The sequence below is a fragment of the Eutrigla gurnardus genome (genome assembly GCF_963514095.1).
Source record: "Eutrigla gurnardus genome assembly, chromosome: 4".
NCBI lineage: Eukaryota > Metazoa > Chordata > Actinopteri > Perciformes > Triglidae > Eutrigla > Eutrigla gurnardus.
In genome coordinates, this window is record NC_139918.1 from 28,614,390 (window position 1) to 28,632,352 (window position 17,963).

Here is a 17,963-nt window from a genome sequence, read left to right on the forward strand (position 1 = left end):
GTGTGTGAATGAATGGGTGAATGTCAGTCATTCCTGTAAAGCTCTTTGGAGAAAAGCGCTATATAAATGAGGCCATTTACGAACCAAATTATATTACAGCCGTTGCTCGGTTGAGAGAGAGTTATGGGTTACTTAAAGTCCCAGTCGGCAACATTATTTTGATCATATTCACTGAAGACGACATTCCGATAGAACAACATAAATCATCCGGTTTTAGAAAAAAAAAGCGTGCCTCTACGTGCACGTAGAGCCTGTTGTTTGTTTTGCAAAGATCGACAGCGCCCGGATCATCCTGTCCAATCAGCACGCAGGGCTGTGTTCGTGCACACACAGAGCCCCTCCCCCCTCGGGTCGTTCCACTATCACAGCGGGGAGGCGGAGGGAAGTAGCAACAAGCTTCCAATTCCTCGTTAAAAACCCAAACGAGGAGGTCCAAAACAACCAAGGAAAAGAAAACACCGGTGGAAAAGAAGGAAAAAAAGAAAGATGGCGACGGTGCCCGTGATAAAACATCGGACCCGCGTTTCAAAGGTGGTGTGATCTAAGGGATTTCAAAGGGCACGGAGTCGAGGGGGAGGAGCTCGGTGGTCGTGGGGGAGGAGCTCGGTGGTCGTAGGGGAGGAGCTCAGTGGTCGTGGGGGAGGAGCCTGAGAGTTGTAAACATTCAAAATCTGACAGAGTGCCCTCGATCCGGGACTGGGACTTTAAATTAAGTTATACTTACTTTAGTTAAGCTAATTATCTAGGATTCGGGGTTTGATTCCTCACAACTAGCGGGTGAGTTCATTAATAGTTGATTAATCTATTCCTTCCTTATTTTTCCCCTCCAATGCACCAAAGAAGCATTTTGGTTCCCTAGCTGGAGTCTCCCAAATTAAAAGAGCACGGTTCCCTGCAGCCAATCAGACGAGATCTCATCAGACGTCTGTGGATTTCAGCTTTCTGATGCCGGTGAAGTAACTATCCGGAGTGGACAAATGGGAGGACTCTTGAGAGGAAGGCATACTGGCAAAGAGGCAGAGGGGTTGAGAAGAGAGAGAGAGAGAGAGAGAGATATGGGCTTGGAGAAATGCTTTGAGGAGTAATGGTTGCTTGGAGACTGTTGTCAAGGAGATGATGAGTCCTAGGGTCTGTTGGCATCTCAAACGTCCTATATTTATGTTGATTTGCAGAAAGAGGAGGCTTCCGTTCTGTTTGTACTTGGGCGGGTTCGGATGAGAGATGGGTGGCGATGAGGAAGGTGACAGGTGAACTCCTTGGACGCAGACCGGCTGGGTTTTTAGGCGACACGTCTGGAAGGGAACAAGAAAATGACACATTATGGGCCCGGAAACAGGTCAGATAGCTGTCAGATAATAGCAGACGTTTGACAGCTGCACGGAAGCCCCGCAGCAAATGGAGATGGAAACGAGCACAATGCCATACAATTTATTTTTGTGACATCTTATCAGTCTCTCAAATCATGACAGAAATCCTCTCTCTCTCCCTCTCTCTCTCTCTCTCTGTCTGTATTTCCGTCGCTGACTCACTCCGTCAAGCGTTTGTTGTGATTCTCGGGCCAGAAGGAGCACTTTCTCGAGAGCAGGGAAGACAGAGGGAGCTTTAAAAGCCGAAAAGAACCACCTACTGTGTGCCAGTCGAACTTACTGCTACACTTTGCACCAAAGAAAGACTATTTTCAGAGAGTGCTGTGCATAACTAATGACATGCAGATTGTGGGGCTCGTTTGTTCAGAGGTAAAACAAAGCTTGTGTAGCGTATCTGGGCGATGGTGATGGCCAAGACACCGAGTGGCGTTAAAGTACGCGTTGTCAGATCCCCGAGAGGAATCCACGTGATTTGTTTTCAAGAGGGCAATGTTCTCATGGTACCCTCAAAGGTCATTGTTCCTCCGCTTTGTCTCCCGGAGCGGTGCAGATATACATGCAGAGCCATAATAACAGCACAACAAAAGGGGAGCGAGTGAGAGGGAGATAAGGCCACGTGGTCGTCGAGGCTGGTTGGAGACGAAAGACACAAATCAACCCTCGTTTATTGGTTGGATTAATAGCGGGTCAAAAGGCGAGCGGCGTCTTCTGCAAAAATATGTCAAACTATAACAGGATGCCATCACAACGAGATTAGTATTGATCTGGACATTAGCTCACGTGGATACTGGTCAATACGTTGAGTAGAACTATAGCTGCTTCGTGCCTGAACATTATGCGGAAAGTAGACCGTGTATAAGAAGTGGATTTAGTCATCGAGGCGTCGCCCAGTGGTTTGTGGACTACGGTTTGAAGGCCTCGAATCCGGCATTTCATGTTTACTGAGATAATAAATCAAGTAATCAGACTTCTTTTTGCAACCAGAGGAGTCGCCCCCTGCTGGCTAGTAGAGAGAATGCAATTTTAAGGCAAAAGAATGACTGCTCCGTACATAGGGAACAAAATCTAACTGCACCTCTAAAGCTCAATTAATATCGTTTCTTCAATAAACACAAGGAGTAAAGTATTTACTATAAAGTGCTCTGTATTAACTCTCTGCCATTTTATCTGAGCGCCTGAATTCTGATGCAAAAACTAGACCGTGTATAAGAAGTGGATTTAGTCATCGAGGCGTCGCCCATTGGTTTGTTTCATGTTTACTGAGATAATAAATCAAGTGAAAGTAGGGTAATTTTCTCATAGACCATGAAGTCAGACTTCTTTTTGCAACCCGAGGAGTCGCCCCCTGCTGGTTAGTAGAGAGAATGCAATTTTAAGGCGAAAAAATGACTGCACCTCGCAAACACCTCAAATAGTTGGACGGGAAAATAGGAAACACGCTTCGTCGCTTTCTTCAAACGTTTAAAGTGAAAGAAAACTGCAAGCCTGATACGACGGCGTATAAGGGCCACTGTCGAAAAAAAAAAAAAAAAAAAACGGAGCCGAGAGAGGCGGGCAATATTCTGAGATTAAAAGTCACAAATTTGCTAGTTTAAAACTGGCAAATTTGCGAGTTTTAAAGTGGCAAATTTGCTAGTTTATTACGATGCTAACAACCTGCATTTATGCTAGCTAACTTCGCTTCCAAATGTCGCTTTTATCTTTCTAATTAATTCATCCCAACGTGTGATGCTTTGCTAAGGCCCTTAAGGTAATGGCTGTTGATGGTTATTGTTGGTTAATTTTATATGGGCCAAATTGTCATCTTATTTGTGTTTATTGAGCAGGTAATTTGCCTAAGCTAGCGGTAGCTTTCACTTGTTGTTGTTCACTTAGCCAAACCACCCGATCAACAAACACACATACCGTAAGATGACAATTTGGCCCATATAAAGTTAACCAACACTAACCATCAAGAGCCATCACCCTAAGGACCTTAGCAAAGCATTGACACACGGGATGGATTAATTAGAAAGATAAAAGCTACATTCATGGGAAGTTAGCTAGCATAAATGCCGGTTGTTAGCATCGTAATAAACTAGCAAATTTGCCACTTTAAAACTAGCAAATTTGTGACTTTTAATCTCAGAATATTGCCCACCTCTCTCTGCTCCGTTTTTTTTTCTTTTTTCGACAGTGGCCCTAATACGCTGTCGTACCTGACTCCGTCCTAATGCTCAATTATTAACATTCTCGCTTCTTCAATATACATAAGGAGTATTATTTACTATACGGTGCATTTACACTCTGCCATTATATTTGAGTGCCTGAATTCTCATATTAAAGTTGTGGAAGTATAAAGTGTCCTTGAAAGTTCCTGGAAAAAAAACAATGCAATGTGTCAAATTTTATAGATGCAAAATTCCAATGATTGGGACATTAATCTGTATATAAGTGTCTGAAATCTCAGTTTATTGCCCCCTATAGACGACTGAGTGTCTATCAGCAGCACCATGAAACTAAAACCCAACCTGGCGTACGACAACTGCTGCATCACTCACGATGATTTAATGCGCAATTTATAATTTAATGAATTAATGCATTCCTCTCGCTCACTAATAAGAAGTGATCAAGTCATGAGTTTATGTGATGAGTTCCAGCTTAACGGATCATCAAATTAAAAGCTATCTACCAGGTGGCAGCTTAGGGATCAGCGGGAAAACGAACAGATGTGTTAAAGGATCAACAATTGACATCATAGTGAAAAGAGAAAGAAAAGCTGTGCATTAACGACGTGGCAGAAATCTGATTGTGACTTTATAAAGCTTCATATTTGTGAGAAAACTGCCAACGTTCTGCTCTCGGAGTCACTTTGAGGTAACGCTCATTATTCAACGATCCATTAATTGAATAATTTCTTAATGGTGAGCAGTAATCCATGCACTCAGCCATTATGAATAATTATCAATTACACAGTCGATTTGAATCCTTTTTATTAAGTGTAACACACCATCTTTTCTGCATCGTGGAAACTTTGGCTTTCTAGTCTCAGAGTCACAGGAAACGTTGAGATTCCTCCCGTGGAGTCGGCGACACTTTGATGCCGAGTTTTCAAAGGTTATCATTGTTGCTGGCTTTGATCATCAAACCAACTTTTATTCTGCTTAATTGGAGTGAGGTGTCGGCACATATCAAAACCCAACTAGAAAAAAAATAGATCTTAATACTTAAAATCTACTTTTTTTTCTAGGTTTGAGAAAGTTCATCTTTTTTAGTATTCTTCAAAGACAAATGTGTCCAATTTCTTCTTTCACACTTTTGTCTTTTATGATGCAATCCAATGCAGAACCTGCATTTAGATAGGCTAATTACCTTCTTTTGGGGGGGGGGGGGGGGGGGGGCGTCTGCTGAAGGATTTATGTGCTGGGCGGTAATGTAGCCTATTGTACTATAATCTACTGGAAGATTTTTCTAAAATATGTTTTACAATAACTCACATATGCAGAAGGTCAAAACTATCAGAAACATCCTTATAAACATATCAAAGCCACAGCAAATACCTGTCAATCACAAGGTAGCCCCGCCCTGAAGCATACCTAAACGGACCACAGGGTACTAAATGAGCATCGTGCTGTATTGAAGACTTGAAACTAGAGATTGAGACCATAAACTCAATGTTTACAATGTTTAATGAGATAATTAATCAACTAAGAAGTCATATTCTCATAGACTTCAATGCAATCAGACTTCTTTTTGCAGCTAGAGGAGTCGCCCCCTGATGGCCAGCAGAGAGCTTTCAGAACCGGCGGTTTTTCAAAGCTACTGTGTTGGATTGAATTACAATGTTTCTTTTAAACATGTCAATGTTTTCTTGCTTAATATCTTGGGATTGAAAATGAATGAATGTATTTCGTAAAATAGGTTAAAAGGATGTAAAAAAAAACAACCAAAGAAAAACTAGAATTGGACTTTCTACCACATATCGGGGTCGGTATGTCCAGTATGGAACGCTGCATGTCGTCGGTGTGGACAAATCAAACTGTGAATGTATTACAGTGTATTTATGACCTGGGGGTGAAGTGGTCTTTGTTGTTGGACCCACACTGATGGAGCGTGCCATCTCGCTCCACATATCTGCTGAGATGCATCTGCCAAGATAAAGGCCTTCCATCTTCAAATCAATACATGATCGATGTTCCCCTCTGTGACTGAAGCGAATGCGTTTCCCACAGGCCTGCGACAAAAAAAGAGCTCGCCGCTGAAGCACAAAGCCGTTCCCGAGGGCCTGATCTTTCCCTTAAGGATTTATGAGGAAGCACGAGGCTCAGGGGAACAGACGATGTCTGACGTGTACTTTTTGTACATTCGTATACAAGCTTAATTGGATTAGCATCCATATCGCTCACAGCAACAACAAAAAAGTGACTTTATGTTCACACAATAGAGCTTGTGTTGCTCTACACATTTCAAGCTGAAAGAACAGCACTGAAAATAAACGCTACACTTGCACCCCCTAGTGGCCAAGCTGCTCCTTACACTTAATTGTACTCTATAGTCAGGGGGTGCACTCAGGTAAGGAGCAGGAGACGGTGTTTGATACTCATCCCACACGTAGTTTTACTTAAGCTGCCCTCTGCTTCTTGTATTGTTGATGATGAAGATGCTGCAGACCTCCCGGTCCATGTGGAGCCTCCGATGTCTCCATCCACAGGTCAACAGCTGGCTTCTGGTTGAATGTGTTCTGAAGGTCTTGTTTGACAGGTGATATGCATCAGGGCTGACAGACGAGGTCTGTGCTCGCTCATATTGTGTCGGGATGTGAGAATCCCCTCTCACACGCATCATATTTGAAAATATTCAGTTTATTATAGTTTCTATAATTAAACCTGAAACTTGTGTTGATACAACATGACAAACAATTAGATCCACACCGAATATCTAAACCCAGGGATGGACGCATTAGGTCTCGTTAGTGAGACAAATACTTTTGTGTATTCGTCATTTTTAAATATTAGTAATTTGACTTTTTGCTTAAATACTGTCTGTCTTAAGCACTGGACTCATTTAAAGACATGTTACTGAGTAAAGGACGTTTTTGTGACTTAAAATTCACCTAGCAATAAATATAACATCAATTAAAGTGTGCATTTAAAGCAGGAGATATGGAAATGTCCATCTTTTAAGTGGACTGCCCGGGGGCGCCGAGAACCCATTCCATATTCAAGGTCTTTAGAGATGTTGGACTATTTTGTCTGAATACCCATGAAATTTAACAGCGAGAGGTGAGAAAAAGACCAAAAATTCCCCGTGGCCAAAACCCAAAATGTCAAAATTCAGCAGAAATATTTTTTCGGTGTCAAAAACGGTCGGACAAGATGTAAAAAGTGCAGAAAAACCTCTGTTGGATTTGTTAATGTCTGTGCCATTAATTTGCTCTGGCCATTTGCATTTAGCAGGTATTCCTAATGTTAGTGTAAGTAGAATGTAAATGTATTACACATATATATACTTTAGAAACACACAGTAAGGATTATTATCTTCTTTATTCTTTTTATCCAATTACATAACAAAAAAAACTTCAACACATTATATATAAAAATATATACTTTTTACTCCACAATGTCACTGAAGAGCTTCCTCTTCTTGGACTCGCCGGTCTGTATTTCCTGCCAGTGGGCTTTTCTGTGGGCGAAGTGGGAGAGAGCAAACTTGGCCCACACGTGGCGAGCAAACTGATTTGACCTCAGCTGGCTTTCACTCATCACTGCACGGGGAGAGGGGAAAGGAAGTGGTGAAGTTAGAACATGTACATTTATACCCATTAAAGTGAGGATCCGTGGGATGGTTTGTATTACCGAGTTCCTGTGCGATGCCTTGCCTGTGACTGACTGAAGCACTGTTCCACACGGCTTCCAGCACCCGACTCCCCAACCTGGAGCACGCCATCTGGACGTACTGGCCCTGATTATAGAACGAAGAAAGGGTCATCTCTATAGATAATGTTCTACTTCAGACAGAAACGTCAACAAACATGTTCATTTCTTCACACTTTGATATCGGAAACAAGAATCTGAAATAATGGATTTTAAAAGTGAGCCTGGAACGTCCACAAAGCAATTTATTCTGGTGTCTTAATGGCAGAAACGATGCTCAGGTAGGCTCTGGTAGGACTGTGGTCACAGATATTAAGGTGTATTCACCCAACTTATTATCAGAACTAAGGTTTTTCTGACTAAGACTAAGCTGTCTGCCAGCTGAGCCCCGTTAATCAGCACGATCCATAATTAAAAACCAATTTGTTGTCTCTTTTCCACGGATCTGACACCCGGCAGCTCTGTTCTCTACATGCACGCTCACCAAAATTACTGATATGGATACGACTCGGATTGTGATATTAATGATGAGATAAGGATGTTATACAGAACATGACACCAAATACTTTTACAAGGGAGATTTGTTTTTAAGTTAACATAATTGAAGTAAAGTAAGTTCAAACTATTTTATAAATGTTTAACTGTATTGCTGCAGGAAACGAAAGGTTTTTTTTAATTATTATTATTATTATTATTATTATTATTTTTTTTTTTTTTTATCAAACGCCTGGGCTAGTCTGTGTTCCACCAGCTTCTTTCATTAGCCTTCTAAAAATGTTCTTGGAGTTAACTTTCCATATTCAAAGGCAGCCCGGCAGTTCCGGCTTCACTTTGTCTCTTTTAGCTTTAATTTCAATGTTGTTTAAACTGTTAGAATTCCCCTCTATTTTTGATGCTTATTATGTCTCTTGACAGCAGTTACTGTGAAATTAAATCATGGCCCACGGCATCTGTTTTTGTTAAGAGTCGACAAATTTCATTAAAAGACCAAAAACCAAGAACAAGCTACCAAATCTAAAAGTTCACAACGAACCAGTTTCCTGTTCTATAATATTCCCATAACGCCCCTCGTCGTCGTACCTCCAGCCTCTTGAGGATCTTGCCCCTCCCCTTGTCGCTGGATGTGGTGATGAGGGCCTGGAGGACGTGGCTGCCCGAGGGGTCACCGGCCAGCTTCAGGATGTCAGCAGGAGTCAGAGTGCGCAGGCTGCTGAGGAGCAGCGAGCGCTCCTTGAACTTGGCCAGAGCCTGGACCAGTCGGGAGCCGTGGTAACAGATGGAGGTCAGGGGGACCTGGAAGGGATATCGAGAACACCAGAACTGTCACGTCACCGCCTCTGCAGCATTTATCATTTATAAATATTCATCTGAAATGACTTCATTTGACTCGTTTCAGTCGTTTACCTCCGTCTGTATGCTGCCCTCTGCTGTGTCAGAGTGGTAATACACCTCGTAGGTCATCAGGGACATGAAGAGAGGGAGGCAGCTGACGTGACGAGAGCCGGGCTCGGCACAGTGGAACGCCTGGGAGGCAACGCAACCAGGTTCTCATTACATACACATCAAACAATGCTTTTATTGTCTCGTCATTCACTTTTGTTTCCAGTCATGAAGACGGAGAAGTAACACTTTTAGTTTGGCACTTACGTTGAGGAGGCACTGCACCAACTCCTGCTGTTTCTCTCCACTCTCTGCACAGCTCTCTGCCATTTGGACGATCACGCCCATGTGACCCGCGGCCAAGATGGCCTCCAAGCCTTGGACCAGCTCATCGAACAACCTCTGGAACTACCGGGGAGAGGGAGAGAGTGAAAACGGAGTCGTCCTCGAAATGGCAAAATCCTGATTTCAATCCTCAGACAATAATGACCCACCAGTTTGTATTTGGCCGAGGCCGCCGTGAGCCTCTGGATGGGGAAGTTGGCGATGGGATGGAGGGCTAAGTCGACCATGTGACCCTTGAGGTGGTTCTTGTAGAGGTCCCGGAGGAGGGACTTGTGGGATAGCAGTAGGATGGTCTCGATGAGGCGACTGGAGGCCTGGTCCTTGAGAAAGACCAACAGGGGGCTGAAAGACGTGCAAAAACAAAAACCAGTGGTTACAAAACACATCAGGGCACAGCAGAGGAAACGGTACACGGGTCGTCTCTGACCTCACTCCCGGAGCGGCGCTGCGACTGGTCAGGTACTCCATGATGCCTTTGATGAGCTGTTTGCAGAGTTTGGGCCGTTTTCTGTGACTCACGGTCAGCATGGTCTGGAAGACGGCGCTGGCGACGCCGTCCGTCACGCTTACTGGGAAAGATGGGAGAGAAAATGCTTCTTAGACCTTTGTGCCAATTTAAAGCTGCCCTCTGGCAAACAAATCAGCTTGTTGTATTTACACCGTTTCTCGCTAAAACACACTGTGTGTATCCTTGAGGTCGAATAAACGTGTTGCATTTCCTTCTAGAGCTCGGCCGATAAATCTGCCAGGCTGATATGTTGGTTTGAGGTAACAAACCATTAAAGTTTGACCATTGTAGTAGGGGTGGGTAAAAATATCGATACAGCAATATATCACGATACTTTGCCGCCCAATACAATATGATTTCTCAATTAAAAAAAAAAAGATTCATGTTTAGACGCGTTGTGAATGCAGTACTTTATCCTTTTTCATTTTATTTTCAATATTTATTCCAGTGAATTTCATGGGAATTAATCAAATGTAGTGAATGAAATAGTTTTGACTCAATTCGTCCTCTGATCAATATCATCTGATGTACATATACAGGTACTTGTGTTTTCATCTTTATTTATATCGCAATATCGTGATACGTATCGTATCGTGACCCAAGTATCGTGATACGTATCGTATCGTGAGGTTCTTGCCAATACTCACCCCTACATTGTAGAGCACTGGCAAGTAGATCTTTACACCATAAATGTCCCGAAATACATATCAAGATTATTGATGTTATGTATTTAAGTTTGGAAGATGGAAGAGCAAACTTTTGTACACCTGTAGGAGGACAGGAACCTGGGAGAAAACTGTGGTCGACACTAGAGAACAAAAAACTGCACTTGCATTTAGATGAACTAGATGGAAGCAAGTGAAGAATTGTATCTATTAACATATAGAAAGCATACCCTCGTGTACGTATGCGTTATTACACACCATCTAAGACCGTCTTGAAGCTTCAAAATGAGTCAAAAACAGGACGAAATTATCATGAGGCAGGAAGCGGTGCAAACAAGACGAGGAGGGGACAAAAAATAATCACCACGACAGAACGCATCATTAATGTTTAGTTACTTTAATGAGCTTTGTTATAAAAAAACACCAACTAGCCAGCTGAAGTCATCAGCTGATTGATGGAATTTAAAAAATCTGGCCTAGAGCGCCAACATGGCTGTGTTCTGTCTGTGTGGCGTGTGCTCTTGCCCCGAGGTTATCCATCGACTATTTTATTTTGTTTTGAAAATGGTTGGATTTATCATTTGAATGCTAAACACGATCTTGACGGCAGAAAAAAAAAAGAAAAAAAGCTGCCCTTGAGCACTTCCCCTTCGACTCTCTTGCATTTAACATGTTTTTTCTGAGTCAAAGAAAAACACCAGAGCAGTCGGCGGAGAAGAGGAGGGAGGCAGAACAGCTGACAGGGTTTGTTGGAATGGGGATGTCTGCCAGATTCACTGAAATACTCCCTTTCAAATAGATCATGCAGACTTCGCCCTGCTATTCAAATGTTTCCTTCCACCACATCAGCTAAACAACTTCTTTATGTACAATTATTTACAGTTTCCAAGCTTCCAGTTTCCACCCTGCACTAATACAATAAGTAAACACAGATACAGATTATATAATTTACCAATTGTTGTAATAAAGTTGACCATAACACAAATAATCGTCTTTGTTTTGGCAACAATGAGGACACGTGGATAAACTCACAGTTAATGTTGTCCATCAAGCGCTCTGTGAGGTTCTTCAGCTCGTACCAAAAGGACGTGGGAATCTCAAAGTCTGTCAGCTGAGGAGCAACGTTGCGTTCTTTTGCACCTGGAAGGAAAGAATAAGGAAAGACGATGAATAGAAGCCGGGGGCGACAAGCCTGAGTGTGAAGGTCCTGACACCGAGCACCGACAAAGCCAACAGCTCAAACGCCTTTTCTCCTGTTTGCTTCTTCCCGTCTTTCATGTTGTAAATAAAGCGGATGCCTGAGGTGACTGCCACACCAAAAGGATGAAATCAATTATTTTCCAGGGTGAACAGCAAGTCAGACGGCTCTCTCTCTGTCCGGTAAGGGTCGACTAAAAGGGTCACGGACTTTCAACAACAGCTTTATAAGACCGGGGGATTTGTCACTCTTAGCTGTATATCCTCTTCATTTTATTTTTCATAATTCTTTTTTGTTACTGTAACGTCTTATATATATATATATATATATATATATATATATATATATATATATATATATATATATATATATATATATATAAAATGCATCTTTTCTTGTTGTACAAGATTAATGTGTTATTGTGCATTGTCCCTGTCTTGAAATAAATAAATTACAATATATTTTTCAGAGAGAAACAAGGCCAATACCAATTAGTTTAAACATCCTCTTGAATTGATTCATAGTCGTTTGTTGCTTAATTTCTTCATCTACCCCCCACGATCATCTATCAGACAGCAGTACGACGTAGAATAATAATAATAAAGACAGTCACAGGTGTTTTAAATTGGGGGTGGAGCCACAGAGAGGGGTCCACAGTGTGAAACTAAGAATTTACCTGGACGGGTCTCGGTGCGGGGGGGTCCCAGGCAGCCTGACAGTACGTGTAGAAGTGTTCGGACCACGTGTGAGCCATGGACATGTCTGAGGAACTCGGCACAGTTGTCTTTCACCACCTGACTGAAAGACAACACCTGGGCCTCCAACGCCCCCTCCTCCTCCTCCTCTTCCTCTTCTCCTCCTATTTATTACAAAAGCGTTTGATTCAGTGACATCCATCCATTCAGCCGTCCATCACATGGAAAAAGACACGTGAGAAACTCACCGCTCCACCTGGAGATCTGTCTGACTGCACTCTCCACCACGTGGCCGCCGCACCGGTCACAGGAAACCGTCTTCAACTCCGACCCCGAGTCGCCGCCGAGTTCAGCCAGCAGCGCCGCCACCTGGTCGGGACGGCACAGAGGGAGCAGCCGCTGCAGGGTGATGCTTCCCGTCTGGTCCATCGCCACCACCACCGCTTTACCTTTAACCTCTGTGAGAACGTTCTCCACAAACATCTCTGCAGAAGACATTAAAAAGAGACAGAATAAGAGTCAATGTTGACACAAATACAACTATAATCGGACTGTGCATTTTAACACACAATTAAACATATTAAATAAGAACTGATGAATATGTGACAGTGTGTTTACATGTACTTAAGATGCCAGGTTACATGGGTAATTCTTTGGAAAATATGTTTACGTTTTTTCTTTCTGGAAGGTTAAAAGAACTGGCCGTAAAAGAACTGTGACTAAACAGAAGTCGGTCCAAAATTGGCCCCCAAAAACATTTTAATTAAAGTGTCTGATCAAGGAAGAAGTGAAGAAATGTGTGAATGTGAGCACACATTTAATTCCCTAGTAAAGCAGATAGAATACCCTAGAAAAGAAGGCACATATACATCATGCAATCCCTCCAACTCTACACAGTCTTAATTTAATAATAAGACTGAAATCATTTTGGACTGAAATGAGAGTAGAGCTGCAACTGACGATCCTTTACATTATCGATTAACCTGCCAGTTGTTTCCATCAATTTGTATTCGTTAGAAAATGTTGAAAATCAATCAACAATATTCCAAACCTCAGGGCGACACACAGGATATTTATGTGTTAGCAGCTGGATGTTACAGATCTGACAGAAAAACAAATGTTCGTCCTCACCTCTCTCCTCATTTTCTTCAAAGCCTTCACTGAGTCTTTCCCCGACTCGGCGGAAATATCCCACACTCATGGCGTCCAGACGTTTCCTGCCACCGTCTCCCTTCCCTCCTCCTTCTTCACCTCCCCTCCTCTTCATCTCTCCTCCTTCTTCTTCACCTCCCCTCCTCTTCATCTCTCCTCCTCCTCCTTCTTCACCTCCCCTCCTCTTCACCTCTCCTCCTTCTCCATCTTCACCCGGGTGTCTCCTCTTCTTTACTCCCCCTTTTTGTTGCTTCCCTTCCTCCGTGTTCACCAGCATTGCCGTCACGAGTGGAGAGTCTTGGTTTAGTGAGAGAGGATGCTCAGTTGTTATTCTGGATAACACAGGAATGAAAGTAAAATCATTAGGATTTGATGATCAAGTCCACTTCCTCAACAAGCAGCATTTTGTTTCATCATAAACACCGTACGAGAATGTTACTTAAAGTTGATGCAAATACAAGTATTCTATACATATATTAGTGATATGATAATGTACACTAGATACTAGACATACCAATGGCAATATTAAAAAATACTTTCGTATCGGTCGGTCTGTATTTGATAATAAAATAATAATAAAATGAAGAAACAAGCTTGTTCAAAACTGTATAATAATAATAATAATAAAAATGGACACTTCTTCTTTTATCAATACATTTTAGTGGACAGGTTAGACACACAAATCTGCAAATTCTTCACAATAATACGAGGGCAATGAAATATATAATAAAAGTTGTAAATAACACGAAAGTAAGATATTTGGGTGACACCAAAGTAAGCCGAATTTACCTTCGACTACAAATGATTCAGACGACGTCGTGAGTCTTGTTTTAAGAGGTCGTTACGGTGGCCGATAAGCGGTGAAACGTCATTTTATCATAGATTGTAGCTGGAGTTTGGCTAAAAGGCGACCTCGTTAAGACGATAGCGGAGGAGCATGCTAACTCCATGCACCACAACTGGAACACAAACTAGCCGGATGTTCTGTTTGGAAACGAGTGGACATGTTTCTAAACAACGTCTTAAATAAGATTCACATGAGTCGATGCAAAGAGAAGTTATAAAAAAAATAGGCAACAAATGTATTTTAACTCACGTGTGAGATGTGTGGACCTGACCGAGGCGATGTGGTGTTGACGCGTCGCGTAGTGATGACGTAGTGTCGGCGACGCCCTCTGCCCTTCGTGGAAGTCCAAAAACTCGTCTTTTTTTCCCCACTTTCTTTTTTTTCAGAGGCGTCAAACGTAGACATTCAATACTCAAGTAGAGACCAGAGTTAAAAAATACACCAAGTAGAAGAACAAAAATACTCTGGGAAAAGTAGAAGTATTGATACAACTTCTAGTACAGGCTCTGAAATGTACTCAAGTATAAAGTAAAATATGAAGGGCGTTGCTACTGGCTGATACCTGAAAGTTACTACTTAGGTAGCTACAGTAACGCGGTAAACTTCCCATCTCTGGCAGTCATCAAATGTAATTAATTATCAGACTTTTCATAGGAGGTTGCTTATATATATATATATATATACTTTTTTTTAATTTTTTTTTATTTATTTATATTTATATATATTTGTATATATATTTATTTATTTATATTTATATATATTTGTATATATATTTATTTATTTATATTTATATATATTTGTATATATATATATATATATATATATAAATAAATAAATAAATGCACAATGTCATTAAATGCAGTGAGCTTTGGTAACCACCAGGGGGCAGCATGGTTATTTTCCTGCTCCGAGGATTCTTCTACCTCCCCATAAAACCCCTCAGATCTGGTGGTAAAATGAGTGGAGTGGACTGGAGCTGAAGGCTGCTTGGGATTAAATCAAAGAAAGACCTGCTATCCGACTCACCGGGGACTCATCAATTCATGAGGTCTTTTTTACAGACCTCACAGCTTCCTCAAACACAAAGCAGAAGAACCTTGGCAGGTCACAGCTCTATATTCTGTAGAAAATAGACGACCAATGTTGAATTTGTAAGCCAGGTCATCAGCACTTGTTTTGATCCTTCTGATGAATAACTGTAAAATGATGACCTGGCGGCTTGTTTCCAAGTGCCATAGAAGAAGATACAAGAGAGAGGTTTTGTTGGTGGCCTTCTGTATGAAAACGTTATTGTTTGTTCTCTCTATACGTGCAACCATCTCTCATCTTCTCTTTGGTTGAGCACAATGTTGTCATTGAGATTAATATAAATAAATAAAAGGCATTTTGTTTTGACACCAAATCACAGCATCTCCATGAGTAATGATACAATAAATGAATAAATGTAACGAATATAAATGAAATGTATACTGCTATTTAAATTTCAAGTACGAATCATAAATTGGGGGCTTTTGACAGGTAAAGAACTGGCCCTGCTGCCCTTCCTGTGACAGTGAGGACATATCCTCACCCACAGTCTACATTTAGGTGAGTAGTTAAATGAATTGGTGAGGCAAGTAGTTGTGATAATAAATATATATATTTTTTGACAATTTCCACTGTGTCACTTTCCCAGTAAAGGTGATTAATTTGACTTACTAGATGACAAAGAATGAGATGGAGAAAAAGGAAATTGGGTGATTTAGAGGTTTACAGGTAATGCCGATCTGCTGGTCAGCTGGTCAATCATTATCTGAAATCCTAAAAAAAAAGAAAAAAAGAAAAAAAAAGACTGTGAGAGTGCCATTTAATAGGATTGCCATTGAATTTGGGAAAGCCATTCATGTCCCCCTCTGGATGAATGTAATAACTTTTCATGATATCTTTAATAACACCGGATTAAAATTTCAATTTGTCCAGTACTTCATTTTATGACTTCAAATTAATGGCATTCCATCAGCCTCGGCTGTACTTTGTGTTTAGTGCTAATTCGCTAACATTAGCATGCTAAAAATAAAATTACTTTTAACCCTTTGAGATCACATCTATGGTCAGAATGTGCATCTTTTTAACAACATATACAAAAAAAATCTTAGGTGACCAATTTCAACCTGTAACATAATGACATCCATCAATCTGTTAGCGACGAGGGAGGTTTGTGTGGAGGGCCCCATTCTGGGCCCCGCCCACTTTTTAGCATGCAAATTAAATGCGAAACATTAGATTTAAATCCCTCTTTTAACCATGTAATGCATCTCACGGGAGAATACGTCACAGTGCAGAAGCTACAGCCGCGTTAGCGTCCGTTTCACTGTCTTTTACAGTCATAACGTTAGCATTGTCCGTCTGACGTTAGCATTACGACACATCGCTGCTCCGACAGCTAGAAACAAAATGGTGGGATCAGAAAACTACGGAAAGCCATCATAAATAAAGTCAATAAGTCAATCGTTTTCAATAGAAAACACCCGGCTTTACCTTTAATGTGCTGCACAGAGGAGAAAACCAACATTTGGCTTCATGTTTATGTGTTTTAGCGGCGGAGCAGTGAGGATAAATCATGTGTTGGAAAGCTGTTTGTGTTCGTCTCCAGAGCAACAGCAGCCGCATGTCATGAATCAGCCCTGTGCTCGGCAAACTGTGAATGAACGCCGCGGTTGATTAGGAGTCACACGGCGGACGCACACAAAGACACATTTCACCATCGCGCCATTGTGAAAACAAGTGGAATCGCATGAATCACAGCAACGCCGTCATTTCTTATGAAAATGCTTCTCATATAGGAGCAAACACGTTAAGACATGATAATAAGTTGGTATACATTCGTCAGCACACGTTAAAGTTGTGAACACACTTATTTTTCTAGCTGATAGAAGATTAGAGTCGCTCTCAGCGTGGAAAAACTTGTTAATACGGCTTAAGGCCTTTAGCAAATTACCCTTTAAACGCCAAAACGGACTTGTTGTTTTTGTTTCTGTATTCTTTTTTTCTGGCTATGTTGAGTGTTTTATTGAGTGGTGTGTGTGTGTGTGTGTGTGTGTGTGTGTGTGTGTGTGTGTGTGTGTGTGTGTGTGTGTGTGTGTGTGTGTTGGCCTTTCTGATCCTCGCCGGATCACAAAAGGTCAGAGGAACTTGGTTATTATTTAACAGAGACGTGTCAATACAGCGCATACCAAAAATATTCTCCCCGACACTCCTTGACACGGGCGATCCCGCTGTAGTGTTTGCAGAACAGTGGTGCTTGTATTTCTGTTGATTCCTTTACTGTGTTTTTCACCCCCGACCCCCTTTCTCAAGTTAAAAAATGCATATACATGTGTCTCCCACAGTCAGGAAGTTTGCTTTGGCCCGCTGCTGGCTGCTTGCTTTCCCACGTATGTATGTGTGAGAGAACCTGGATCCAAGTCCCATCTGTTACGCTCAGATACTCGGAGAACCCGAGTCACCTTCGTGCCTCCTGTCACACCCACTTGCTCTGCACAAGCTGCAAACGCTGCCCATGCCATTTATCACACCAGCGTCTCGCCAACAAGATGAATAAGTCCAGTAAACGCTCAAAATGTACAAAAAAAAAAAAAAAAAAAAAATGTTGTGTATGCTCTAAGCTACCAATCTCACTTTAACAAATAATACCTATAATTACATTTAGTAGACGCTTTTATCCAAAGCGATTTACAATCATTTGTTGGAAGAAATTGCAACCGTATATCACCATCAGTACAGAAAGGATTTCACAAGAACACGTCCCATTGCTCAGTTAACCGTAGCAGGTATACAACAGAGATACTACGTTCATTTTGTATTTATTTTTAGGGGTGATAATAATTAAGTTATGAATAATAAATACACATTCCTTAAGGTAACCTTCTTAACAAGTAATAACATTAATGATGGCTGTTTTGAACGCCTCCCCTG

At 41.6% G+C, this 17,963-nt stretch overlaps 1 protein-coding gene across 3 annotated transcripts; it reads right to left on the bottom strand.

The window, feature by feature from the left end:
* Positions 1-6,870: 6,870 nt before the first annotated feature.
* nop9 (NOP9 nucleolar protein) lies at positions 6,871-14,372 on the bottom strand. 3 transcript variants are annotated; one of them, XM_084007243.1, is made up of 12 exons: positions 14,259-14,372; positions 13,142-13,494; positions 12,259-12,495; positions 11,992-12,168; positions 11,150-11,257; positions 9,372-9,513; positions 9,094-9,286; positions 8,867-9,007; positions 8,624-8,743; positions 8,300-8,512; positions 7,202-7,307; positions 6,871-7,110 (listed from the first exon to the last, which is right to left on the bottom strand). In XM_084007243.1, the coding sequence occupies exons 2-12, from the start codon at positions 13,437-13,439 to the stop codon at positions 6,956-6,958; spliced, it is 1,890 nt and encodes a 629-aa protein (XP_083863369.1). In that variant the 5' UTR covers positions 13,440-13,494; positions 14,259-14,372; the 3' UTR covers positions 6,871-6,955. The 3 variants fall into 3 exon arrangements, with proteins under 3 accessions (XP_083863369.1, XP_083863368.1, XP_083863367.1); XM_084007242.1 differs by having other exon boundaries at positions 11,992-12,171; XM_084007241.1 differs by having other exon boundaries at positions 11,992-12,174.
* Between the last annotated feature and the right edge of the window lie 3,591 nt (positions 14,373-17,963).